Here is a 27,236-nt window from a genome sequence, read left to right on the forward strand (position 1 = left end):
AGCCGTTAACATGCGCTAAGGCCTCATAGGAAACTATTGAACGAAAATTACTTGAGGAATGTCTGTCAACTGCTCTCGTTCAACCACTATAGATGTGATGGGTTTAGTACATCGATTTGGCACGGTTCAGTCCGAAAGGTAGAAGTTAGTGTGTAAATGATGCTGATCATTACCATGTGGTAGGTGTGACATTGTAACTCGGGTAAAAACGAGAAACCAGAACATTTTTCATAGTTAAAGATGTGAAAATAGCACGTCTTCGTATGTACTAAACGCATCACCTGTGAGCGAAATTAAGCGCTTTACTGGCGCCGCAAGTGCACACTAGCACCAGATTTCATTGATGCATTTTAATATTGATATTGTTGTGAGGAGCCAGTTGTCTTCAGGATGTAAAAGAACACATTGAAGTCTGTAGCTAGTAGACAAGAGGAGGTCGAAGGGATGCCTATCGTCCGCGCTCTTCGTCGTTGCGACCATCTTTTAGCCTCCTTGTAAATAGTGTAAATAAACCACCTTTAGTAAAGATCCCCCTGTAACAGCTTCATAGAGGTGCGCGGTAGATCACGAGAATATCACGGAACTTCGCAGCGGACGTCGTGTGGGCCATTCAACCACATTGACTGAGAGGCCGGCTGTTTCGGCTTTGGCTACCACAACGCCGATTGTCTTGACCTAACACCGAGACCCTGGCACCTTCTGCACGGACACCATGGACGCCGAAGACTAGCTAATCGAATACGAACCAGCCAGCAAGAATAACCGGTGGGACCCGATTATCGTGCTGGCTAACGCCATCTATTACCTCAAGGGAACGGCTCGCGTTTGGTTTCAAACAGACGAGAAGCAGTTGACCAATTTGGGACACCTGCAGGCAATACCTCCAGCAATTCTTTGGAAAGCCAGTCGAGCGCCAGCGAGCCTCCAGAAGGAACTTTCGTGCCGGGCCCAAACATGTATACCGAAGCGTACGTTGTGTGCATTCAAGATGTATTAGTAGTCTGCCGGCGGGTCGACGACAAGATGTCCGAAGCTGATGAAGTACACACATTCTTAAAGGTATCACCGATGAAGCCTTTGATTTACTCGTGTAGTAGGGCTGCTCGACCATCAACGGCATCATATACGAGTACGGACGCTTTGAAGAAGCGAAGAGCCGTCGTCACACAATTCGTTCGGCTCCACACCCCGCCGCTATATCTCAACGTAGCAGGCTGCGTCTCCATGTGTTCCCCAGGCCCGTTCTTACGACGAGTCCCACCCGGCAGTATCTTTCATTCAAGATGTCGTGCGCTAAGAATTGGCGAACACAGGCACTCGTCCCATCTGTGCTGCAAGTCGCCCTGCGGTCGGCAATAGTTAGCGACCTCCCCGGCCACAATCTACCTATCGCGGGAACCACGACCCAGATGGATTCAGTCATATCCCGCGTGCACATAAGGCCCGCAAGCCTCGCGGTCCTCGCGGTTTCCCGCCTGCAATGACCCGTCGCATTTTGATGTTCCTGCTACGACTCCACGCTACGACCGCTCACCGTCCCCACAGAATCGACGTTTTCGCTCAGCGATGGCCTGTCAATTGTAGCGCCCACTGACGCCGCAATGCGGGGACGATATATGTTCGCAAAAAAAAAGGAAAAAATAAAGAATGGGCAGCGCGTGCTCGAGGCCCAAGCCTGGCACGTTCGGTGCTGTTCTATAGAAGCCGGCTGCGCTGTTCCTCTTGTGCTGGCGCTCCACTGCGGCACCTCGGTTCCCGACAGTGCACAGTGCCCCGGGAGAACGCGCCTTTCACGGGGAGACACGCTGCCACGGTTAACTTTCAGAGCACCGCACAGTGACCATAAACAGTGATACCATATATAAGCACACTATACGCTAGGGCATGTATGACACATCTGCGGACAGAAAAAAACATAAAATATCTAATGTTTTATAGCACACAAGATACGGCACGAAGTCTTCGGCATGCAAAAGAAAGGTGCAAGTTGCAGGAACGATCACAATCTAAGATCAGGCCAAAATATTCAACCGATTGCGCATGATCCCCTGGCTCACAGTTGCACTGAAAACAAGCGGAAGTATGCAAATAAATAGGGTGACTCAATTCAACTTGTTTTAAAGGGTTATGAAAGCGTATAAGCTGCGTTTTATACATATTAATATTAATAAAGTTAAACTTAAACGAGTCCATGGCTTTAATAGCTGCCTTCGGGAATGCTGTAAGTGCATCTATGTAATTGGTTGCGCGTGAAACACTAACAGTGTCGTCAGCATACTGGAATAATGAAACAGGCACAGCGCTAGGAAGATCATGAACATAAAAGTTAAATACCAAAGGACTCCATATAGAACCTGTGGGACACCAGATTTAATTACAGTGAAATCACAATGAAATCCTGAAATCGGCACATACTGACGCCTATCATGTAAAACGTTACCAAGAAATTGCAAAAATAAACCGCGAAACCCCAGTGCTGCAAGTAGAATAATGTGGCAGATGCCATCAAAGGCCTTGCTTACGTCAAGAAAATGTGAGAACACGACTTGGTTATTATCAAAAGCTAAATTTAGCATATCGGAGAGTTCTTCAAGATGGTCTGTTGTTCCTTTTTCTGGCATGAAGCGTTGCTGACAAAGTGATAACACGCTGTGAATATTTAGAGAAAAGTGTTGTAGTAAGCAGCAAATGCTTTTCGAAAGTTTGACCAATGCATGGCAAGATTGTGATTGGTCCATAGTTAGTCATAGCGTTTCTGGAGCCTCCCGTATATACAAGTGTAACGTTAGCTGTTTTTAGTTATAGTCTCCCTTTTTCCTCTTCTACGCCCCAACCCTATATTACCCATAGACACCCTGGTGCCTTATCAGTGTCCACCCACTGATACGCCAGAGAGACTTGCCCGTGCCGACCATGCACGCCGAGTTGATTGCAATTGGTTTTTAGAGTCCCAGATTCATTAGCAGTCTCGCTAAAACAACCACCACAGGACCACCGAATTCGTCCCTGAATCGCTGGTCCTCCGGTACTCCCCAGCTCGACGTGTCGGGCTTTCCGAAAAACTGCTCTCCCAATGGACCGGCCCATATCGTGTGTGCCGCTAGGTGACTGACATTTCTTATGAAATTGCTCGACTGCTGCCTTCGTAATCACCTGCTAATCCTCACCCGGAAATTTTACATTGTCCATCTCAAGCCGTATTGTGTCCCAGACACCCTTTGATAACTTGTGTGCAACTTTTTTTCGTGTAGCCTCTATTAGCCTGCACCGAGTCGGTGCTTTCACCGCCGGAGGGTGTTATGAGCCAGTTATCATTAGGGTGTAGAATAAGATGCTCAAGTGGATAGCTATAGGGGACAAGAGGAGGACGAAGTGGTGTCCATCGTCCGCCATCTTCATTGTGGCGGCTCCGCTTTTATATAGCCTCCTTGTAAGTAGTGTTAATAAACCCCCTTCACTGCAGATCTCACGGTGAGAATATAACACGGCCGCTGAGTTCGGGTGGTGTGCGCGCCAATCTCCGAGGTAATGATCTTTAACTCTGGAGTCATGACAGGCTTTTCAGACGTATTTTAGGCTTCGGCGTGCGCATTTACCTGCTTATATTAGGGTGCTCCAGTCACGAATAGCTGTTGAGTGAAGTGGAGACGCGGAGAAGTTTGCCAGCGACAGCTAACCGACTTTGCGTTGCAAATTCGTTCTGCGCAGTTATTCCTTTGAACTGGCTTTGTTGGCATGTACACATTTCCCCGCGGATTTGAAGTGTTGTTAGATAATATGTTTGAAACCTTAGGTCCGTGTGTTCAGGCACGTCATGTAAGTGTAGAATGATAGTGTTGGCTCTTTTATTAATGTTGGCGCACTGCATTATCATGTGCTCTGTAGCGTCAGGCATAGTATATGTCTGTATTGCTATGTGCTGCACATGCGCTTTTTTCAAAGGACCTGCAGTGCCGTGAGTATGAGTGCTCATCAGAAAGCAATAATAACGTAGAATGACGTACCTTTTCAACTCGACCACGCTTCAAACAGCGGTTGTGGCGCAGCATGGACCTATTATTGTAATTGGCATTGTCATAATATATGGTACGCGGGAGTGCAAACATAAACATAAGAAGATAGTGCGCCGTGCGGTGGCGAAATGGACCATCATCATCATCGACACCGATTTGGGAGCGCCGGCAGTGGCGCCTCAAAAAGCGTGGCGCGAGAGTGTGGCCCGTGGCTCGTGGCGTGAGCAGTGCGCGAGGCTCGGCGGTCGACGGAAAGCAGCTTCCTCGCTGGGCGTCTGGCCCATAGGAGCTATCGCCGACCGCGCCAATACGCCACGCCCGGCTGTCGCCCGCTGTCGCCCGCTGGGAGGTTACCTCGCCCCACTCTTCCGCTGGGCACTGGTCTAGGAGGGCTGGCGGTCCGAAACCAGGGCACTCGAGCGTTCGGGTGAGCGGCCACAGGGCTACCCCGCCAGCTGTGGACGCGACCCGGTAACTGCGGCCGACTACCTGAGCGCCGCGAGGTGGTCCGACCCGGCCGTCCAACCCTGGGCCGTCCGACCCAGCTGTCCGACCCGGCCGTCCAACCCGGCTGTCCGACCCAGCCGATCGTCCCGGCCGTCCGACCCAGCCGTCCGACCCGGCCGTCCAACCCGGCTGTCCGACCCAGCTGTCCGACCCGACCGTCCTACACTGTTGTCCGACCCCGCTGGCCGGCATCGGTTCAACGAGGTCTAAGACACGGCGACAAAAGCTACCGCCGGAACTGTATGCCTGTCGTAATCCACCGATATATATAGTGCATGTCGCCTATGAGGCATTTTGGGACATTGTGACGCGTGTGTGCCATTATCCGTGTTATGTATGTAAATACATGTCTGATGTGTGTTTTTGCTTTGGCGTACTGCTTCTCCCTTTTTCTGGAGTGATCCGGCCCAATAACATCACAAACTGGCGAGCCTGCCAGGATTCACTCGTGAATACAGTGAAAGGGGGCAGTTTCGCTTGAGCGCAGACACACATTAGTAGACGGCACCATGGATTTAGAGAAAATCACGGCTATAGGACTCCAAATAGGATTGTCAGGCGCAGAACTTCGCGGATGGATTGAGGCCGAACAGGCAAAACAAAGGGACGAGAGAGCTGCGGAGCGAGAGGCAGCGAAAGAAGCTGCTGAATTAGCGCGCTTAGCTGACGAGAGGCAGCGTGAGATCCTCCAGCTGAAGCTGCAGCTTCAGGAAGGAGCTCGCAATGTGCCGGCAGCTGCTTCTGAAATTTTGACTGCGCCCAGCACCTCCTCGTCATCCCTCAACCCACAGAAGTTACTCCCTATGTTCGACGAGAAACGCGATGACTTACACGCGTATATACAGCGATTTGAACGCGTAGCGACAGGGCAGGACTGGCCACAAGAAAAATGGGCTCTTGCTTTGAGCATGTGTCTGTCTGGGGAGGCGCTAACTGTGATTGGTCGGATGACTGCCACCGATTCATTAGATTACCCAAAGGTAAAGAAAGCTTTGCTACAAAGGTTTCAATTCACGGCTCAAGGCTACCAAGAGAAGTTTCGTAAAGCACGAGCAGTAGAGGGCGAAACTGGAAGACAGTTAGCAGCAAGAATTTCAGCCTATTTTGACCACTGGATTGAGATGGCTAATGTGCCTAAAACATATGAAGGTCTACGAGATCACATGATCTCTGAACAGTTTCTGCGTTGTTGTGAGCCAAAGCTAGTCATTTTCTTGAAAGAGCGAGAGTGCAAATCCCTTGACGAATTTGCTAGCTTGACGGATCGCTTTCTTGAAGCACAGAACTGGACAAACCTAGGAAAGGGTCCCGATAACGCAAAGGATTTTGATGGAAAAAACATTGAAGCTCCCAGGAAACCGCAACTTATGTGCACCCTTTGTCATCGGTTTGGACATTTGGCTCCTGACTGCCGTGCCCCACCTAAGCGTATGCTGAAGTGTGAATTGTGCGACAGAACGGGACACACAGCTGAAAATTGCCGAACTGGGTACGGGGACAACAAACCAAGTTCAGCGTGTGCACTCGCCAAATCTCAACCAGTCCCAACTCGTCCAGTGAATGGATCAAAGCGTCCAGGAAAGAAGACTCGCCGATCAAGCGACAGCGATGACAAGAACCCTGGGACTGCTATAACTTTCCTCATTGACGGGATGCCAGTGGTTGAAGGCCGGCTGCTAGGAAGAAGTGTTCGTGTATTACGAGACACCGGTTGTAATACCGCAATTGTAAGACGAGAACTCGTTCCAGAGGTGTATATGACGGCAAGAACGAGCAAAGTTGTTCTTCTGGACGGCTCAACAAGCCACCTACCTGAAGCTGTCGTACAAATGAACACGCCGTACTTTACAGGAGAATTAACCGTGGCATGTATGGACGAGCCCCTCTACGACGTAATTCTGGGAAATCTTCCAGGCGTCAGAGGACCATACGATCCAGACTCTGACTGGAAGCACCCCGCTGCTCCCAACGCTGAGTCGTCGTCGATAGGGATGAAGCGTAATAAGGCGCCTAGGAAGCCTCACCATGTATCGAGCGTGGCTGAAGCAAATATTGAAGAACAAGAACAAGGCAAGATTCGTCCCTTGTGCGTTCCAACGATTGTCTTACGTGACGTAACAAAAGACCAACTCATTGAAGAACAGCGGAAAGACCCGACGCTGAAGCATAGTTTCGCCAAAGTGAGCAAGTCGTTTAATTCTGGGAAGGGGCACAGCTACGAGTTCGTGGAAGAGAAAGGATTGCTATATCGCCTTTACCGCCTGGCCACTGGCAGAACCTTTAAGCAGGTGGTCATACCAAAAGCATTTAGATCTGGCATATTAGAAGGGGCACATGAAAACATCATAGGAGGGCATAAAGGTATCAGGAGAACAACCAATCGTATCCTACAAGAATATTATTGGCCAGATGTACACAGAGACGTAAAACGCTTTGTGAAGTCGTGCGACAAGTGCCAAAAGACAACCGCTAAAGAGAAAGTACAGGCCGCTCCACATCCTCGTCAGTGTGTGCTTGTGTGTGCGTGCAAGAATACAAGTTCGTTCGGTCCTGAAGTCTTAGAAGCGCCGACACAAGACCCTCCGAAGTCGAGAAAGCGCCGAGGACCAGGCCAGCGGAAACAAGCCCACAGAGGAGCACGCCAGGCACGTCAACAGAGTGTTGCCTTGGAGTCTCCTTTTCCAGGAGTATTCTTTTACTGTTAACTACATCAAAGATTGTGACAATGTGGGAGCCGACTACTTGAGTCGAGTCGCGCGTAATCACCTGTTTATATATATCAAAATGTGATTAGACATTGCGACATCTCAAGTGCTTAGTATTTAGTTGAAAGCGAACAGACTTGTGCGTTCGTTCTTTGACTGGGTGCAATGCCATGTGAGCAAGATGTGTCGTGTACCCATATGAACAATCGGACAGACGTACATGACAATTTTCCTTTTTTTTCTGTTCTCATCCCGCGTCCATGTGTTAGAATAGTTGTAAACAACTTTCTCGAAAAGGGGGGTATTGTCATAATATATGGTACGCGGGAGTGCAAACATAAACATAAGAAGATAGTGCGCCGTGCGGTGGCGAAATGGACCATCATCATCATCGACACCGATTTGGGAGCGCCGGCAGTGGCGCCTCAAAAAGCGTGGCGCGAGAGTGTGGCCCGTGGCTCGTGGCGTGAGCAGTGCGCGAGGCTCGGCGGTCGACGGAAAGCAGCTTCCTCGCTGGGCGTCTGGCCCATAGGAGCTATCGCCGACCGCGCCAATACGCCACGCCCGGCTGTCGCCCGCTGTCGCCCGCTGGGAGGTTACCTCGCCCCACTCTTCCGCTGGGCACTGGTCTAGGAGGGCTGGCGGTCCGAAACCAGGGCACTCGAGCGTTCGGGTGAGCGGCCACAGGGCTACCCCGCCAGCTGTGGACGCGACCCGGTAACTGCGGCCGGCTACCTGAGCGCCGCGAGGTGGTCCGACCCGGCCGTCCAACCCTGGGCCGTCCGACCCAGCTGTCCGACCCGGCCGTCCAACCCGGCTGTCCGACCCAGCCGATCGTCCCGGCCGTCCGACCCAGCCGTCCGACCCGGCCGTCCAACCCGGCTGTCCGACCCAGCTGTCCGACCCGACCGTCCTACACTGTTGTCCGACCCCGCTGGCCGGCATCGGTTCAACGAGGTCTAAGACACGGCGACAAAAGCTACCGCCGGAACTGTATGCCTGTCGTAATCCACCGATATATATAGTGCATGTCGCCTATGAGGCATTTTGGGACATTGTGACGCGTGTGTGCCATTATCCGTGTTATGTATGTAAATACATGTCTGATGTGTGTTTTTGCTTTGGCGTACTGCTTCTCCCTTTTTCTGGAGTGATCCGGCCCAATAACATCACAGGCATTCATTGCCTGCTTTAGGCACTTTGAGTATATCTATCCAGCTAGCCCCTACGCCGTCGAGATATGCCGCCACGGTCGCTTCTTTAACTGGATATGCAGGGTGTCCCACGCAACTTGTGACTAAATTTTAAAACTGTATATAGATGCGCGAGTACCACGTAGTTGAACAGTACCAAGCTAATGCTGCTTGCCATTGCTTGGAACAAGTGGTACTATATCTTGTAATTCGTGTAATTACATAATTAACTATATTTATTTAAGAACATCTCAAATGTTATAATATGAGCAAAATTGCCAATCAGAAAATTGTAGGCCATCGTCAAACATTCCCGATCCATCTTTCTGCTGCTTAATACGTGCTACAAAATATTTTTTGCAAGTTAAAGAAAGCCCGCGAAAGCCCGCGATTAATTGCCGCGCAATTAATTGCGCAGAACTTTTTTGTGTTTTGGGGTCTTTCTTGTGTCAACGAGTAGTATAGATCGAGATAATAATGTGTCATGTCATGAGATAACGCGCGTTTCGCCATTGGCAATATGGCGTGTCGATACATTGATTCAATGCTAAATCGATGTACCTCTCTATGGTCAGCGCTGTCTTTGTGGTCTCTTGCATTTTCTTCCGCCGTTTTCCAATCACAGAAGCGCTTGCTTCTACTACCGAACCCTTTTATTATTTTTTGTAATAGAACCCTCCCTGGATTGTGTGTAAGAGCTTCTAGTGCATAACTTAAAGTTCCGACTGGACCCTAGTGAGGGACTCTTTAAAATTACTGACGGGACTGTAAAGCAAACCTTTTTTTTATGAGGCCTCATGGACGTCGAAGGCCCGGGTCTGCAACCCCTTTAGCCCATTCGTTAATCTTGTCTAGAAGATCGACGTGGCATGAATGGCATTGGTGCCTTGACATGTACGACATGAATGATTGGCATACATGATGACATGACAATAATCACACGCATTCATGACATGCATGTTTGACAAGGATGTCATGACAAGAAGACAGGTATTCGTGACATACGTGACATAAGATGCGTTACAGGACGCAAATGACATGACGTGTCATGCCATGAGATAACACGCGTTTCGCCATTGGCAATATGGCGTGTCGATACATTGATTCAATGCTAAATCGCACTAATGTCGATACACTTCATGAAATGGATTCTGCCAGATTTTTTTGAAATATGTGTTGCTTGTTCACATCGCTAAGGAGATCACACTAGAAACAGTTCGAGCACTGCTAAGTTGGGCTTTTTCCGAGGGGTGGCACTGCGGTCAAGCAGTGTGTTGTATTCTCCCTGTCTTCACAGAAGGAATTTTGACACAATTTATAAAAACGTCATATCTTTCTGTGAAGATTACCGATAAACTGTAGGCCATCCTGGTGACCTAAAATTCATTGACTAATGTCTATGACTTTTCTTTATCTAAACTATTCAGCACTTTGTGGGCCACAAATAGAAGTACTTGATGACATTTCCCCATCGATAGTGCGTACGGACACATGAGAAGGCGAAGCAGCCTATGAGAAGTCTGTTGAGACTGTATCAAACTTTAAAAATTTGTTTGTTCGGAGGCTGTGTTGCAAAAAGCGGCCTTAATCAAAAGGGAACCAACGCCAGTACCAAAAAAATAAATGAATCATGCTTAGTTTTGTATGGCTAGATTGGTATTTATCTCAGACTGGAATGTTCTCGCGTCCACTTCTTCGGCTCCGCCTAAGCTCCACTTGTAACATATGAAGTTAAATTGCATATATGTTCTCTACAGACATCTTATATATAGCCTCGCCTTCTTGTAGACTTTGATAGCGTTTCTGCAGATTAAAGCCTCTTACAAATTTCGATCATTTCAATGGCGCACTTCCTAGCACGTTGCTTTTAGTAACTCTGAACAATGCGCGAAAGACCCGCCGTGGTTGCTCATTGGCTATGGTGTTAGGCTGCTGAGCACGAGGTCGCGGGATCGAATCCCGGCCACGGCGGCCGCATTTCAATGGGGGCGAAATACGAAAACACCCGTGTACTTAGATTTAGGTGCACGTTAAAGAATCCCAGGTAGTCGAAATTTCCGGAGTCCTCCACTACGGCGTGCCTCATAATCAGAAAGTGGTTCTGGCACGTAAAACCCCATAATTTAACTTTTTAATGCGCGAAAGAAAGAGTAAGGCCGCAAGTCTGAAGGCTGTTCATAGACTATCTGCATACTTCGCAGCAGAATGTCCCGCAGGGATCCTGCAGGGTGCATTAGTAATTCGTTGTGAGGGATGTCAGGTGGCGGTGATGATGGCGGGTGCGTACCTGCTGTGTTTGTATAGCCGCACTGTGACGATGCGCAGCTCCTCAGTCTCGGGGAAGAGCAGCTTGGAGCAGAGCAGGGACGATGGAGCGGCCAGCACCGCTGCCGTGACCAAGTGTTGAGTCTCCACCTACAAGGGCCACGTGGGCTTCGTGATGAGAATGCCGACAGAAAACTCACGGTAATAGCAAAACTGGGACCAATTAAGTACTAACAGTAAGAGAGAATTATTATTAGCGCGTAAAATTACTGTGGTAAATAAATATCAATATTCTGGACAAACTTATTGTGGCGCACCAGTGTTACTAAAAGGACTGAAGCTAGTCAGTTCTCGAAGCTACGTTAATTCTGATGTTACACCACTTAAAGGTTGGCCGGCGCGAAAGGCGCGCAAATGTCATGCCGCCAAGTTTATTGTTTTCCCTAAAAGAATCCCTTAAGTACGAATGCACAGGGGACGCCGAGGTATTTCGCGGCCCATTGTGGAGTGCTCATCTTAAAAATTGTGTTTTTCTAGCGACGGAAACGGACGTTTCTCGAGCACACCATTACAATTGCAACATGCGCCTTAAACAGATAAATTATTAGATAATTTGTAGAATTTGGCAATTTGCTAATTGCACATAGATATGTTCTTTGTACGCAATATGTGCATTTACATGGATCCTGGGGTTTTGCGTGCCAGAACTGCGATTTGATTATGAGGCACGTCGAAGTGAGGGCCTCCGGATTAATTTTCGCCTCCAAGGGATCTTTAACGTGCCCCCAATGCACCCCCAATGCAGACGACACAGGGCCTTTTTGTATTTCGTCGCATCAAATTGCAGCCGCCGCGGCCGGGAGCTGACCCCACGTGCATTTTCACGACCTCCGGCTTATAAGGAAAGGAATTTGCCTATTTGCTGCATACAGGCGAATATAGGATGCCCCGGTTAACTTTAGCCAGACTGTTCAACGATAAAATAGAAGCTAAAAAACATGGCGAAAGATACGATGTAAAAGACTTACAGTCGTCGGAAGTTTGACGACCAAGTACCGTCGGTCTAGAGGGTCCCTCACTAAGCCACATAGTAAATTTTTTTATACTCTGGAAGTTCTCACATGCCGCCTGAAGAGTGTTATAGCGTACGGATTTTTAAACTTGGCTGATTAACAGCAGAGATAGAAATATTTGAAGAGTCATGAATCCATGATTTCGGGATGCGAGCGTCACCGTCAACATAGGCAGCCTCTCCACGTGCCCCGTCTAGCTTCCCGCATGCGAATTTTCCTTCCCTGCGTTCTCTCACACCAGAACCGGAGGATCGAGAGACGAATACGTCACGGGCCCCACCTGCTTGTTTGTTTGTTTTTTCTCTGTCGCGTTTTTGCTGAGTCGCGGACTTCGGGTGACGGTCTTGTGACGCGCGAGCTGTTTCGTGTGTCTCGTTCCGCGCAGCGGACGATTTCGCACGCTCTGCAAGAGAACACCTGATGAGCGGCACAAGTCAGTGCCACAATCACGAGCACCGAGGCAGACGCTAGAGGATGAAAGAACATGATAGCGACTCTTGAACACAGTAGTTTTGTTCTCTGCCCGCGTGACTGCACGACGTGGGACCAAGCGGACTAAGTGGAAGTGCATACATCTCTATTGCTACGGTAACAAGTAAAACGCACAGACATTCGGTGTGTATATCTTATTTCTATAAAGTTTAATTTGTCTGTTGATGCAAGACATTAAACAAATAATTGATTTTGCTTTGAATAATCCTCGATGTGACGTGTCACTGTGGATGATGTCACAGCACTGCCACGTTCGTAGGCGAACCTCTGCGATTGACGTCGACTCTCGGGCTGGAAGCGCGGCGCCCGCGAGCCGAAGGACAAACGGCGATCGGTTTGAAATTTCAGCTCTTTCCTCGGCACGTGGGGATGTGACACTAGGCAGACACGATCGTCAGCGCGCATCGTATGCCCTGCATTTGTCAGCTCAAGATGGCCAGACCTGGTGAGGGTGCGCTTTAAGGTACAATCTTTCACCGTGTTTTCTCAATCTTTTTTTTATTGAATAGCTTGGCTAACGTTAGCTGGGGCACACAGTATATTGCCAAATATATGTGTATTACTTTTGTGAGATTCGACAAAAATATTCGGCCGTATAGCATTGCAGTCGTTGTTAGAAGCACGCAGATATGCGGGAAACTGTGGCCGTTTTCCCAGAAAGCCAGTTTTGTAGTTGAAGAAAAATTTGTCTTGGCCCGGGGGGATCTAATCTGTGATCTAGTCTCTCCGACGTGGTCTCTCTACCATCTGAGCTGATCCAGTTGATCGCAGAGCGAAGACGAATCAATCTAGAACTCGATGCCCAAGAACATACCTCCGCATTATCGAACGGTTCCCGACTCGAAGCGCTTAAGTTTTTCACTCCACCAATCTCAGCCCAGCGCTACCCGGCTCGATTGAAAAAGGCACTATGTTTCTTAAAAATTTCCGTGGAGAGGGAATAAAGCGCAGTGAGCGCTCTTGTTAGCCGCCATCCACATTATTGAAAAGGAATGCGTAGTGAAGGAACTTTCTAGAATACGGGGGACCGAATAGGGCAAGTCAGTTCTGTGGAAATCCCCGAGGTGGAGTATATGCGTCGTGAAATACATTGCAGTGCTCCAGAAACGATGGACACATACGCCGAGGGCGATGTACGATCCCATCATGACTGCAGACATGCTGGCGAAGCCTGACGTCATGAAGCAGTGCAGCTCGGCTTTGGTCACGTGCTGAAGGTACGGGTGCAGCATCAGTGCAGACTGCTCCTGCGTGGTGAAGTGACAGGGCACTGGTTGTAAAGGAAGCGCTAAAGAGTAGAATTAAAGGAGTGGTAAACTGGCCGAGTTGGTACTGGTTCATGATTAACAGCGCAAAAAACAGGCATACGGAGAAAGGCGACAACGCGGCATCGTGTTCCTGCAGTTCTTGCGTCCTTCTATGTCCAAGACTGTCCTAAATTAGGAACATTAGGCCAAGTGATGTATATGGAAACTGCGGTTCTGCAAAACTTCAGTGGCAATGCTTATCGCGTGAGGGCGCGCTTAGCAAGCAAGACGGAATGGCGAAAGACAGCTGATTGATGGAATTCCTAAGTTCCCGCACCAGCCCACCTCGAACGCCATGAATTTTCACACCTACTCAGGACGACTCTGCATTCAAAAGGAACCGAAGACTTGGCGCGGCAAGTTTCGAGAAGCTGGCCTGCCCCAAAGTAGTCGAAAATACTCTAACATCTGGGACGTCACCGTGACGCATCTGAGCTGAGGTTGAGGGGCGAAATTGAATAAATTGAATTTGGACGTCCATTTTCCCAGTAATAAACATTTCACTAGCAATTCAACAAATACAGGTTTCTATAAAAAAATACTTTCCTCGTATAAAATGATTTACTATTGCTGTTTATTGCGCCATCACGCCTATGAGTACTCGCCAGTACGTCTTACGTAATACCGAACAATGGCGTGCACTGTTGCGATCGGAACGCGCTGGCACACGCTATTTAAGTCTCCGGAAGGCATGCCGTATGGATTTCCGGCGGAATAGAGGTGGTTCTACACATACATTATCCTCCATTATATTGTTACGCGAACGAAGAATTAAGAACTAGAGACTATGTACAAAGTATATTTACAAAGGATACCTGCAGCGCTGGCCAGTTCAGCCGACAGCTCGAGAGCCAGAGAGCGTTCGTCGTCTTCGTCGGGGCGCCCACGTTCATCATCCACAAGAAGCACGCAATATGCATGTATCTTTATCCCCGGTGGCAGAAGCACCGTCCCGGTGCGTCTAAATATCGGTGATAACAGGAGAGTTGTATGGCTTGAGGTGTGCGACATGCACAATGTCAGTGGAATTGGAATTACGGGCAGATGAGGCGCCGGTACTGACTGGGGCGATGTCGTACGTAACTGGAGTCATTGCACGCAGCACTCGATATGGGCCTGTGTACCGAAACAGGAGTTTTTCTGATAGGCCAAAGTGACGAGTCGGGGACCACAGGAGTACCAGAGATCAAGGCGAAAAGTGGACGTCTTTGCATTGGCACTCGTACAAACGCCGTTGCTTCTCTTGCCAGGTCAGGAGGCGAGCGCGGGCAATTTCACGTGCTTTGGTTGCCCTAGTGATGGCGTCAAGTCCATATTCTCTGGTCTCTGCTGCAGCGGATGGAGGGAATGCGTCCAGTGGAAATGTGGGTTCACGGCCAAACAACAGAAAGAACAGGGAATAAGCGATAGTGTCGTAACACAAAGAATTATATGCAAAAGTGACGTAGGGTTGAGCAAGATCCCAATCGGTATGGCCGGACGTGACATACTTCACAAGCATGTCTGTTAGGGTACGATTCAGACGCTCCGTGAGACTATTAGTCTGTGGATGGAAGACGTAGTCAGCTTGTGCTTGGGTAAGCAAGACTGCAGGATGTCGGCGATGACTTTCGAAAGAAATGTCACGGTCAGTGAGCAGTTGGTGTGGAGCGCCATGCTGCAGAATCACGTCACGTAAAAGAAAATCGGCGACATCTGTAGCGCAGCTCGTTGGAAGAGCTCTGGTGATCGTATAGCGCGTGGCATAATCTGTCGCCACAGCAACACACTTGTTGTCAGAAGTGAATAGAGGGAAAGGGGCAAGTAAGTCCAAACCAACGCGACGGCTCTGAAGGAACATCGAGCGGTGCAAGGCACCCGGCAGGGAGCGTCGATGTTGTTCTTCGGCACTGACATTTCTCACACGCCGCAACGTATTTCCGGACGGAGCGGGCAAGGCTTGGCCAAAAGAAACGTCGGAGAATCCGGTCGTAGGTGCGGGAGACGCTAAGGTGACCTGCCGTTGGTAAATCATGAAGTTCTTGGAGAACAACTGAGTGGAGGTGCTTAGGAATAGCGAGGAGTAGGGCAGGACCCTCGGGGCGCACATTGTGGTGGTATAATACACCATCCCAGAGAACAAACAGATGAAGGAACGAATCCGAAGACGAAGATTCCAAGCCATCAATGATGGTGCGCAAGGTGGCATCGCGGCGTTGCTCGTCGGCAACGTGTAGCAGCTGAGAAACGGAGAAAACGCAAGCGTCGGCATCGGGGTCAGGGTCGGCGGGTGGTTCGTCCACTGGATAGCGTGATTAAACAGTCTGCGTCTTGATGCAATCGGCCCGACTTGTACACTACTGCATAAGAATATTCTTGGAGCCGCAGAGCCCAGCGACCAAGCCGGTTGGTAGGATCATTGAGTGAGGAAAGCCAGCAAAGCGCGTGGTGGTCCATGATTACAGAGAAGTGCGTGCCATACAAGTACGAGCGGAATATGGAAACCGCCCCGACGAGAGCCAGGCATTCACGATCTGTAATGGAATAGTTGCGCTCCGCTGCTGTGAGGAGGCGGCTAGCGTAGGCGATAGCACGATCTTGACCCTGTTGGCGATGGGCTAAGACGGCTTGGATAACTTGACCACTGGCATCGGTACGCACCTCTGTAGGAGAGGACGGGTCAAAATGGGTCAGTATAGGTGGTGCGGTTAGAATGTTGGTGAGGTGGGCAAACGCGGCAGTTTGAGCGGGGCGCCACATAAGCGCCACGTCCTTCATCAGAAGATCAGTAAGAGATTGGACAATCGCTGCGAAGTCTTTAACGAAGCGTCGGAAGTAGGAGCAGAGTCCTACAAAACCTCGGACGTCTTTGACAGACTGAGGTACACGGAAAGACGTGACAGCACGAATTTTCTCCGAGTCTGGTAGAATACCGGAAGCGCCAACGAGGTGACTCAGCACTGCAATCTACCGACGACCGAAGTGACACTTCGATTAATTTTGTTGCAGCCCAGCCTCGCGGAAGACTTGAAGAACAGCTGATAAGCGCTCAAGGTGAGTCTCGAATGTTGGTAAAAATATGAGAATGTCGTCTAGGTAGCAGAAGCATGTTGAACAGTTGAACCTTTGAAGCAAAGAGTCCATCATACGCTCGAACGTTGGTGTGGCGTTGCATAGACCGAATGGCGTAACTTTGAATTGATATAGACCATCAGGGGTGACGAACGCGGTCGTCTTTTCTTGGTCCTTTTCATCCACAGAAATTTGCCAATAACCAGACCGAAGGTCTATTGATGAAAAATATTTGGCAGCGTGGAGACAATCGAGGGCGTCGTCAATGCGAGGCAAGGGGTAGACGTCTTTCTTGATAATGCGGTTTAGATTACAATAATCTGCGCAGAAACGCCATGTGCCATCTTTCTTTTTAACAAGTACCACGGGCGACACCCAAGGGCTCGCCGAAGGTTCAACAATGCCTTTGGCAAACATCTTGTTCACTTCACCTTGAATAATCTCATGCTCTGAAGCAGAAACTCGATATGGCCGGTGATCAGTAGGACTGGCACCACCAGTATTTATGTGATGCTTAACAGCTGAAGTCTGGCCCAGTTGGCGATTGTTGAGGTCGAAGATGTCGTGGTTGGAAACCAAAAGGCGACACAGAGCTGCTGCTTCTTCAGGCAATAGGTACGCAGCAATCATAGGACGACATGCTGCGTCTGGGCAAATAGCATCCTGTGGATATGGTGAAGAATCTGAGCAGATGACTACTGAAAATATCGTGACGCGGTCATCTCCCATACCACGCAGCGTTGCAACCGATATGCCTTGGGGTAGAACTGCCTTTGTCAGGCCAAAATTGCCGACGGGGAGGCATGTCCGGTTATCGGCAACGGTGACGACGAAGTGGGGCACAGTGATATTGCGCATCAAAACGACATCAGGAACAGGTGTGGCGGCGTAATCACCATCGGGGACAGGAAAACATTATAGCAAATCGACGAAAGTCAAGGCTTTAGGCGGCAGGCGGTCGTACTAAAGTTGTTCGGCAGTTCGGTACGGATATGCGCGAGTAGAGGAAGTTCGAGGCAAAGGGTACCGCCAGAACAGATGATCAAAGCTGAATGTGCCGTAAGAAAGTCGAGTCTGAGGACTAGGTCATGGGGACAATTGGTCAGCCCTGTACAAAGAACGGGAGCGTGGCGGTTGGCAATACTTATACGGGAAGTACACATTCCAGTGACGTCAACAGTGCTGCCATCTTCCATGCGTGCGGCTCGTGTAGTAGCAGGCCTGAGGACCTTTTTCAGTCGACAACGGAGGTTACAACTGCTTATGGACACCTGGGCTCCAGTATCTATTAATGCCGTCAAGGGGACACCGTCTACGCGAACATCAAGTGAGTTCTGGTTCGTTGGGAGCGTCAATGGAGGATTTCGACACGACGAAGATAATGCAGCACAACTCCCAGGAACTGCATGGTCTAGCTTTCCGTCCGGGAGGGTCCATAATTGGTCGGCGACGAATAGCGACGCGGCTGGGGCGATGGGGACCGACGGCGCTGAGGTGACAGTGAGCGAGCAGGACGACCGTCATTGACGGATACGCCTGGGGTAGGAGGCACATGGCGAGGCGAGTAACGGTGCAGGTGGGCACATGGGCGAGGAGACGAGGAAAAGGAGCTGGAATACGGCGACGTCCTGGAGGTGTGGCAGTGGCGAGCGATAGAAGGCTGAACTCGGGTAGCAAGCTCTTTTCTAGCAGCCAGCTGCCGACCGGTGGGATTTCCAAAGGGTCGCTGAGCTTCTTCTTGAAAGCATCCCAACTAGCGACCTCAACCTCGTGTGTCCGGAATCAGACACGAGGAGTTCCGACCAAGTAGAATAGGACATTCGCTAGCCTAATGGTAGGGTCCCAGTGGTGGTTTTGGCTAACACGCTCATACAGGCTGAGCCAGTCCTCAACGTCGGTATTATCTTGGCCGGAGAATATTCCAGGATCGCGGGGATTGGTAACCGTAATGTACGTTGTTGGCGGGGTCACAGGAGTGCAAGCAGACAAGGTGTCATCGCTGGGAGCCATAGCGGAAAGCAGGATGGTGCGGCCGCTGCGGAGCTCCGTGGCGAGGACGGGGAACGGCACGCTCCACCAAAATGTTACGCGAACAAAGGATTCAAAAGATTAAGAACTGAAGACTATTTACAAAGTATATTTCCAAAGGATAATGCAGCGCTGGCCAGTGCAGCCGACAGCTCGAGAGCCGCAGAGCGTTCGTTGTCTTCGTCGGAGCGCCCGCGTTTATCGTCCACAAGAAACACGCAACATGCATGTATCAATATATTAGATAAGGCCACACCTAGATTGTTGCCTTTAAGAGCAAGAATATTAGGGATACCAAGGAATGTGAGATTCTGGAGGTGTTTTACACCGTGTTTTACAGACGTATATATTAAAAACACGCATGACACGCATATAGTAATGATTTATAAACATGAACCTGTCCCTTATACATAATTTTTGGAGAGCGAGATGAATTTGTTAGCACATTCATTGGTTTGTGTATTTTTTTTTAAGACAACTTATTTTACCTCCGCGAAAAGGGAAGCCGGTACTAAAAGCAATAGCTTAGGCTCGTCTGGGGTCTCGACCCCTTGTTACTTTGCAACACTGCAGCGCGAATACAAATAAGTTGCAGCGGTTGTGTGTGAAATAACTAATGGTAAGTTCAATCAGGCTAAATAATGCTCATAGTAATCCGAACACCTCCGAATGAAAAACGCGAAGTAGATATTGTTTTCACGATAGCACAAAATACTTGCCAGGTGTTTTAAAAGGTCCCTGAAACGATTTTGTCTATTTTGAACGAACGTACAAGACACGTCGCTGATTTGCTTGACTTCCCTTGTCCTAAGGAATTGGAAGCGGTGCACATGAACCAAGGTGCGGGTTACACGGCGAAATTCCTCGCGTTGCCCGTTGGGGTTGGGGGCTGTGCGTCCAGCTCTGAGTTGGTAGTTTTTGTGAGCCCAGAGTTCAAACGATGTGCATTAAGATGCAAAAACGTATTGCATACTGAGTCTTCAGGGTAAGTCCTTCTCATCATTAAGTGACACATTTCGTGATCATCAAGTGGCAAGCATATAATTTATTATGTTTTTAATAATGCGCATCGCTACCTACCGCAGCGGTGCCGCTCCCCGAGTTTTCAGCCAGTCCCTCATAATTGACGCAGTTAACCCCAAGTGACGACAGTTGGGTAAGCTGTCCCAGTTACTATACAGGTGGCGTCATCAATAATTTTTTTTCAATTTTATAATGAACAAATGTGGTTCGTACTATTTGGAATGTTGGTTAACTTGTTTTTATAAAAAAGTCGCAGTTTGGCCAGAAAGGCGAAACATCGGCGGCGACAGCAAATTAGTAGACAGCTATACGAAGTAAGGATAATAGTTCTATCGGTCGTATAATCTTGTAAACATTCGCTTACCAACTAAATTAACACGCCTGCTGTCCCGTGCGCACAATCAATAATGAACACGTACTCGATGACCGCGCGCACTCGCTGTCAAAACGCTGGAGTGGGGTACTGCGGCAGCAGCAGCAAGTGAATTGACCGTCGTGCTGCCTCTCGCTTCAACGCGAACAAATCGGCGAGAACACAGTGCATACAAAGCTATAAGCACTGCGGGCACTGTGTCCTCGCCGCAAATCGCTTTCAAGGCAGGGCCCGCGCGGCCGCGCCATACGCAGCCGCCACCAGAGTAAAACCCCCTCCCCCCCCCCCCAATTGCTTTGTGTGCGGCGGAAGACGGCGCGCTTCCTCTCCGCTTTCCGTCCTTACGCACGGGAGATTGAACCACAACAGTCGGCTCACCTTCGCACTCTTTAACTCGAACATGCAGCATACGGCGCTCGGCGATGATGTTATCACCCTTGGACTTCCTACAAAACATCATGGCGAAGCTGACGGCGTATGCAGAAATGCGCCTGCATTGTCCACTCGCAATAAAAATTAACAGAAAGGGAATACACAAAGACAATTGATCACCGCACTCAAGCGCTTCCGTCGCAGAGCAAGTGTCGTCTGCTTGTGTTACAACGTTCTCCGTGTAAACGCGAGCTACGCGGTCACTATTGGTGTCGAGCTTTCATTTCGCGAGCACTATGGATAGCCCTTGTTACATGATAGGGCTGCAAATACAGTGATCGGGGACATGTCAAGGTGCGACATTGTGTCCCTCTGCACGGCAGCATGCGAGCGGAGTGGATGCAGCGCATCGGCCTGTTGCTATCCGATCGGCGCCAGCATCTACGCGTTTGCAGCCTTCTCTTTACACCAAAGGATTACGACCACACTGTAGCGGAGAGTTTTACGCGTGTCTGTTATTCGGTTAAACGCTACCTCAAGCTGACTAGGCGTTCGGCCGCTTGATTGGAGGCACCAGCGAGAAGTGCCTTCACGGTGCAGAACCTGGTAGCGCCGAGCTCAACCAGAAAAAACACTGCTATATATAGCAGTAACCAAATGTATTCTACATTGCTGCGGGCGTAAATTTTCAGCAGGAGTGTAATCGTGAACACGTTGTCTTTTTAAGTGTTTAAAAGGCTTTACACTTGGTTGCAGCAACAGCAACTCTTTGTTTGGCTGGTTAACCTCTGCGCCACCAGCTGGCTGCACATTGAAAGCCGCTCAGGCCACGTACTCACGCCTTCGCTAATGCCCCTTCATCACAGTCGTAGTAGTATGGGGGGGCTCTAATTTGCGCTAACGCCAATCCGTCAGAATGTCCAGCTCGCCTGAAGTTAGCCGAATACCGGACACGCTCGGCAGAACGCTCGCAGCGCACGCTGATTGGATAGTTCTCGCATCGACGGCCAGTCGGATAGCAGAGAGGTTGGGGAGCCTTCGCGCGCTGGGTCCAAAGACAATTGCAAGTTGACGACACGACGTAACACCATGACGCAGAGCCAATGAAGGTGGAGATTAGCCCCGGTCACTGGACGAACGAGTTAAGGAGAAAAAAATGGCTGTGGCTTAGGTAAGGTTAAGCCCAGGATGCGAAGCATACTAGCCTTTATTTTAGTTGTTGAACCACTGTTTAGCCTGGTGAACTGCTGTTGCTTGGCTATATTTGGTTCGGCTAGACGAAGAAACAACTCATGCATTACTGCTTCGCCTTCAAGAGTGGAACGCGACAGCGTTCCCGTCGACCCGCCAAGGGGTGTAAGACAATGGGCTACGGCGCAGCGACTACGCGCCCCGCATTGGACGCGGTGAGCGTCTCGCAAAGCAGCGTTCGGCGAGGCAACGAAATGTGCGCCTGAGCAAGAGACGCACGCCTTAGAAACAGCTCGTTTCTAAGGCAACACCGCATTCACTAGAGGCGCTTTTGTACCGCTTTGAAGCATCGTACTCGTGGCTCAGTGGTAGCGTCTCCGTCCCACACTCCGGAGACCCTGGTTCGATTCCCACCCAGCCCGTCTTGCAAGAGTTGAGCCAAAGCCACTTCTCCTCTGTCGTGACGTCATGGTGTCACGTGGTTTCATGGCGACACCGCCGCGCCTGAGGAGCTGGGTTGAGCTCTCGTAATATGCTTCGCATAAAAACATCGCTAGAGAGGAGGGTAACTTCTAATCATCCTTAGCTCTGCTAATATGAAAAGCTTCGCATAAATAGTGGTGCTGATGCTTTACTGTAGGTGTACCCTTCGCATCTATACAAACTTTGTTCGAACCGTTTCAGGGAACCCTTAAAGTGCCGTTTCCTTTGCCAATTCCCGCTGCTCGGAGTGGATCGTCGGTTTCTAGCTCGCCGGATATATTTGTGCAGACACATACGTAGCATATAGATGCGCGGAATGCAAGTACCAGTAAATGCGCGTATGTACCACCATACTAGCGAAAGTAAGCAGACCTCCGTTCTACTTAAGTGAATAAACGAATTCCGACATAAAACATGCTCATTCATAATGCCGGCTCATGAGCCACTCTAAAGCCCACCGACCTCTTAATGGAAGGGCGCATTATATTCGACTGCTTCATTGATTTGCTAAATTCCCACTGCTCTAGGCATTCGGCTTGTCCCACTGGGTGTTGCTCCTTCTTGGCTAATCTAGAATGGGTCATGTGCCCCTGCTACACAGGGGCCAGAAAAGTGTTGCAGCGACAGTGCGAACCCGCAGGTCTCAACAGGCCTCCGGAAAGAGTAGACAGGACAGGTCAGTGGTGTCCCGGACTATATCCTTTAATACATGCCGAGCACTAGCCGGTGCTTGTGCGTACCACTAGAGCGTTAAATGTATTGCATACGACAGTATGACACAAGGGATGCAGCAGTTGTGACTGTCGCGGTGTATCAGCGTAACCACTGCACGCAACTACAGGTTGAATATACAGGATGAACGTAGGCACTACCGGAGGCATCGTTGTTAGTTGTGTAGGATACAGCATCTATGTAACTGCTTTATTAAAGGTTAACTTCACATAGACTCCAACATTACCTTAGATGAGCATATCTTTTTGTATTTATTTTTTGTGAGTTCATTTAGTGTGTTGCATTGTTATTGAGCGCTTTTCTTGTGTCAGTCTCTGCTTACGTTAGCGTCGATTTTTTTCTGCTGCAAATAATTGTTTTTTTTCTTTTACGCTACAGTTATTACAGACAGTGCTCCCGTACCAATCCGAACAGCATGTTGCCGGCAGCGCACGTGGACTCGTAGGCGGTGGAGCCAACTACATGGTTGAGGAAGCCTCCGAGACTAGCGACGACGGATTGCATGATGCCCCAGTAGTAGAGCATGTTCACGCAGAAGCCGACGTAGAAGATCACCGGCATAGCCTGCACACAGATTGGGGATATGGAAAGAGAGTGTTCCAGTGAACACCTTCAAAAATTCTTTACAGTTGCCTTACCCACCTATATATACTTTGCCGAGGGGCCACGGCGGCCACATTTCGATGGAGGCGAAATGCGAAAACACCCGTGTATTTAGATTTAGGTGCACGTTAAAGAACCCCAGGTGGTCGAAATTTCCGGAGTCCTCTACTACGGCGTGCCTCATAATCAGAAAGTGGTTTTGGCACGTAAAACCCCATAATATTTTATGTGTACTTTGTCGAGGAAAGCGTATGTCGCCTTGAAAAAAAAAAAAAACTCCGCTTGTCGAAACGTTGGCTCCCGCTTCTACCTTGTTCTAGTTTTGCTCATCATCTTAGATTTCCATTTCCCGCCTTCCCCGTGTTTACCTTAAAGGTTGCCTGTGGCAGAGAGCAAATTCTAGTTCAAAAGGGGGTCTACTACTCGAAGCGGCGGACACTGCTTGCACAAGAAATTGAAACACATAACCGACTAATTCATAAAAAAGCACTAATTAAGTTTTTAACTGATTGCCTTATGGTCCATAGCGCAATTCACAAATTTCAGCGGCGGAGTTCGCAAGGCGGACTCACTTAGAACAAATTCTCAGGATGACACCAGTTTCCAGATCCTAATTCCCGAACTTTGCGGAGAAATGCATTGGTGTTCCAGTTCCTTTTGTGCTTCAATGCACAAAACGACGTTTTGTTAAAAAAGTAACTGGAACACTACCACGTTTCTCCGCAAAGTTCGGGAACTAACATCTCGAAACTGGTGCCATCCTGAGAATTCGTTCCAAGTGGATCCGCCTTGGGAATTCCACGGCTATAATTTGTAAATTGCAATATGCGCCATAAGTTATTAGCTTAAACATTATTAGATACTTTTTGTTAATTAGCCGATTGTGCATTTAAATGTTTCGTTCAAGTAATGCCCACCTCTTCGAGTAGACCAGCTCATGAACAAGATTCGTGCTATCTGTCATAGGTGACCTTTAAAAAATTTTGTAAGTGTTCGCTGAAACACCCGGTATATAACTTAGCAGCCTGTTCAAGAAGTCGTAGTACTTCCGTCCCACATCAAAACCATCCCTATTGCATGGTGTGGCTAACGTACACGCGGGCCCATAGAAGCAGAATTATTAGTTAGTCAAATGCCATCATTTGCAGGTCGCATTCTTACCATCGTTATACTCAGGATTTAGAAGTGCCGGAAACGAACAATTCAAATGCATGTTCTACTAGAAAACGCAACTGGTCGTCTGCCTGCGTGCAGAGAAATGACAGATATTGTCATAGTTGAGTGAAATTTCTAGCACATTCTAACCACAGCACCTGAAGCACCCGTGGGTGTCCTCTATTAGGTGGCAGCCATGCGCTGTCTCTCACCACATTCGTCTTCGACGTGGACCCCACCTTGTGACTTGAGTGAAAGTGAATGTGTCACTCAAGTGCTAGCTAGCTCCTCGAAAAAAAAGGAAAGTAAATGCCGCACCACCGATAAGCTTTATTAGATAGATTTAGATTAGGGGACGGAAGCAGCTTGCGTACGCGAGAACTTGGGGCCACAGTACTGCGCAAGCGCAGACACCTATGTCTGGGTCAGCCCATGCGCAGTACTGTCGCCCTTAGTCCTTGCTCACTCAAGCCGCTTGCGTCCCATAACCTAACAGCAGCACTGCTGCTGCTTCTTCTTCTTGCGGTTCAGAACGTGTACGTTAGGAGTGGGGCAGAGAGGACAGGCAACGTGAGAAACTCGTTTGGACGTTTGGCGATTTGCACCACGCCGAATGGGCACAATACCTCCGCAGCTCCCTGGGCGTCACCACAATACCCTCGCGACGGCTGTAGTTATCCGTGACTCCCCGTAAAAGCATTGCAGAAACTGCAGCGCTTACCCTTCTACTAAGGAGCAACAGTCCAGAGGGGAGGTATATAGAATGGCTAAGAGGAGGAGGGAGAGCAGGCAGATAATGGGTACAACCAACGCAACCACGACCAACGACCAACCAACGCAACCAACGCAACCATTTTTTAAAGCGCACTGCCCATTAGTAAAGACTGCTTATGAGATTGCGGATTATACTAATGGAATCCAAAACGAATATTAGAAATATCCTGCCTTCGAATATCCAATCAAATAACAAACATTTCTTTGCCTCCAATTATGTAAAAGAAGTATATAATATTGTTACGTAGGAAGACGCAGACGAAAAGCTATGTACAAATATATTTACAAGGAAAATACGCTGCGCTTGGCCAAGAGGCGACAGCCCGCGCAAGCTTCTAACCGTCGTCGTCGTCTTCACACTGCTGGCCTTTCGTGATCGCACATATTGTGCCGTAGCACTATCATTGAAAGGCATTTTATTCAGTAGAGATACTAACAGGCATGGAGGTACTGCGTAATCAAGGAGTGCAAGAGTCAAACGAGAATACCTTGCGAAATATCTACAGAGAATACCTTGGTTCTCCAAAAGAAAAGTAGAAATTTGCATATCAAGATAGGGGTCAAGGAAGGAGGCACAATTTCTCAAATGTTATTACCTGCATACTTGGAAGAAATATTCAAGCTATTATACCGGGAAGGCTTAGGAATAAGGATCAACGGCGAATATCTCAGCAGCCTTAGGTTTGCAAATGACGTAGCCTGTTCCGCAACACTAGAGACGAATTGCAACAAATGATTGAGGACCTTCATCGATAAAGTATGACAGTGGGGTCTCGCAAAGGCCTCGCAAAGGAACTAGAATCCATAATCGCCAGTCAGCCTATAGAGTCTGTACAGGTGTACAGTTATCAAAGTCAATTAATCACAGGGGGCCTCGATCATGGAAAGGAAATTCACCGAAGAATAAAAATGATTGAAGTACATAGGAGAGTCATTACCGAATCCTGACAGGGAGTTCACCACTGTCATTGAAAGGAAAAGTGTACAATTATTGCATTCTACCAGTGCTAACATATAGGGTAGAAATTTAGAGTTTAACGAAGGGTCTCCAGAACAAATAAAGGGCCGCGCGAGTTTGATGGGACGAAAAATGTTAGGCGTAACTTTAAGAGACAGGAAAAGAGTGGTGTGGACTAGAGAGTGAACGGGGACAGCCGATATTCTGTTTGACATTAATAGTAAAAAATGGAGTTGTGCAAGCCGTGTAATGCGTAAGGTAGATAACCAGTGAACCATTAGAGTTACAGAATGGGTGTTTAGAGAAGGCAAGCGCAGTCGAGGACGGCAGAAAATTGGTGGGGTGATGAAATTTAAAAAATGTGCAAGCGTAACTTGAATTCAGCTAGCGTAAAACAGTGGTAATTGGAGACCCGCCTGGAGTGTGCCCTTCCTCCGGTGCCAAGTGCGGTGGCGGCGGCAGCAGCAGCAGCAGCAACATGGAATTGACTGCGCGTGCGCGCAGTCAATACCATGCAATACATGACGCCAATGGCGCTAACAAGCCATAAAAACGCTATCGCAGTAAAATAACACTAAACGTTCGGCGGGCTCACGCTGAAGGCCAGTATGGGCAAAAAGGTCATGGAGCTGTTTCGCCCTTCCGGCAGCATTGTCACGCGGGCTCCACTAGGGAAGGAAATGCTGGAGCCGTCGGCCAGGTGCCCGAAGAGGAAACGACTCCCTTCTTGCGCGTGGTCGAAGAAGTGCGCGATGTGCTGGGACAAGCACACGACCACGGTGCGTCCCGCCTGCCAGCGCAGCATCAGCGCACCCGCGGCGTACTGAAGGGTTAGGGCACGTGCCACCACCATCCACTGAACCTGCACGCGCAAGCCGAACTGGTAAACGTGTGCGCCCGTAAACAAATAAAGGCACACTATTTTAACGTTTACGAAT

General features: G+C 49.1%; 1 protein-coding gene across 4 annotated transcripts in view; it reads right to left on the reverse strand.

Moving 5' to 3' along the window:
- Positions 1 to 27,236, reverse strand: part of LOC135911433 (uncharacterized transporter YutK-like) — a 61,585-nt gene that overhangs the window by 21,090 nt on the left and 13,259 nt on the right. For 3 of the 4 annotated variants that reach the window (XM_065443721.2, XM_065443720.2, XM_070538051.1), the window contains exons 4-7: positions 26,894 to 27,160; positions 23,211 to 23,372; positions 13,370 to 13,495; positions 10,706 to 10,833 (exon numbers count right to left, since the gene is read on the reverse strand). In XM_065443721.2, coding sequence (XP_065299793.1) covers positions 10,706 to 10,833; positions 13,370 to 13,495; positions 23,211 to 23,372; positions 26,894 to 27,160 — 683 coding nt within the window. The remainder of the gene's footprint in view (positions 1 to 10,705; positions 10,834 to 13,369; positions 13,496 to 23,210; positions 23,373 to 26,893; positions 27,161 to 27,236) is intronic. The other variant, XM_065443722.2, reaches the window with a different exon arrangement.

The sequence above is a fragment of the Dermacentor albipictus genome, chromosome 4 (genome assembly GCF_038994185.2).
Source record: "Dermacentor albipictus isolate Rhodes 1998 colony chromosome 4, USDA_Dalb.pri_finalv2, whole genome shotgun sequence".
In the NCBI taxonomy this organism is placed as follows: Eukaryota; Metazoa; Arthropoda; class Arachnida; order Ixodida; family Ixodidae; genus Dermacentor; species Dermacentor albipictus.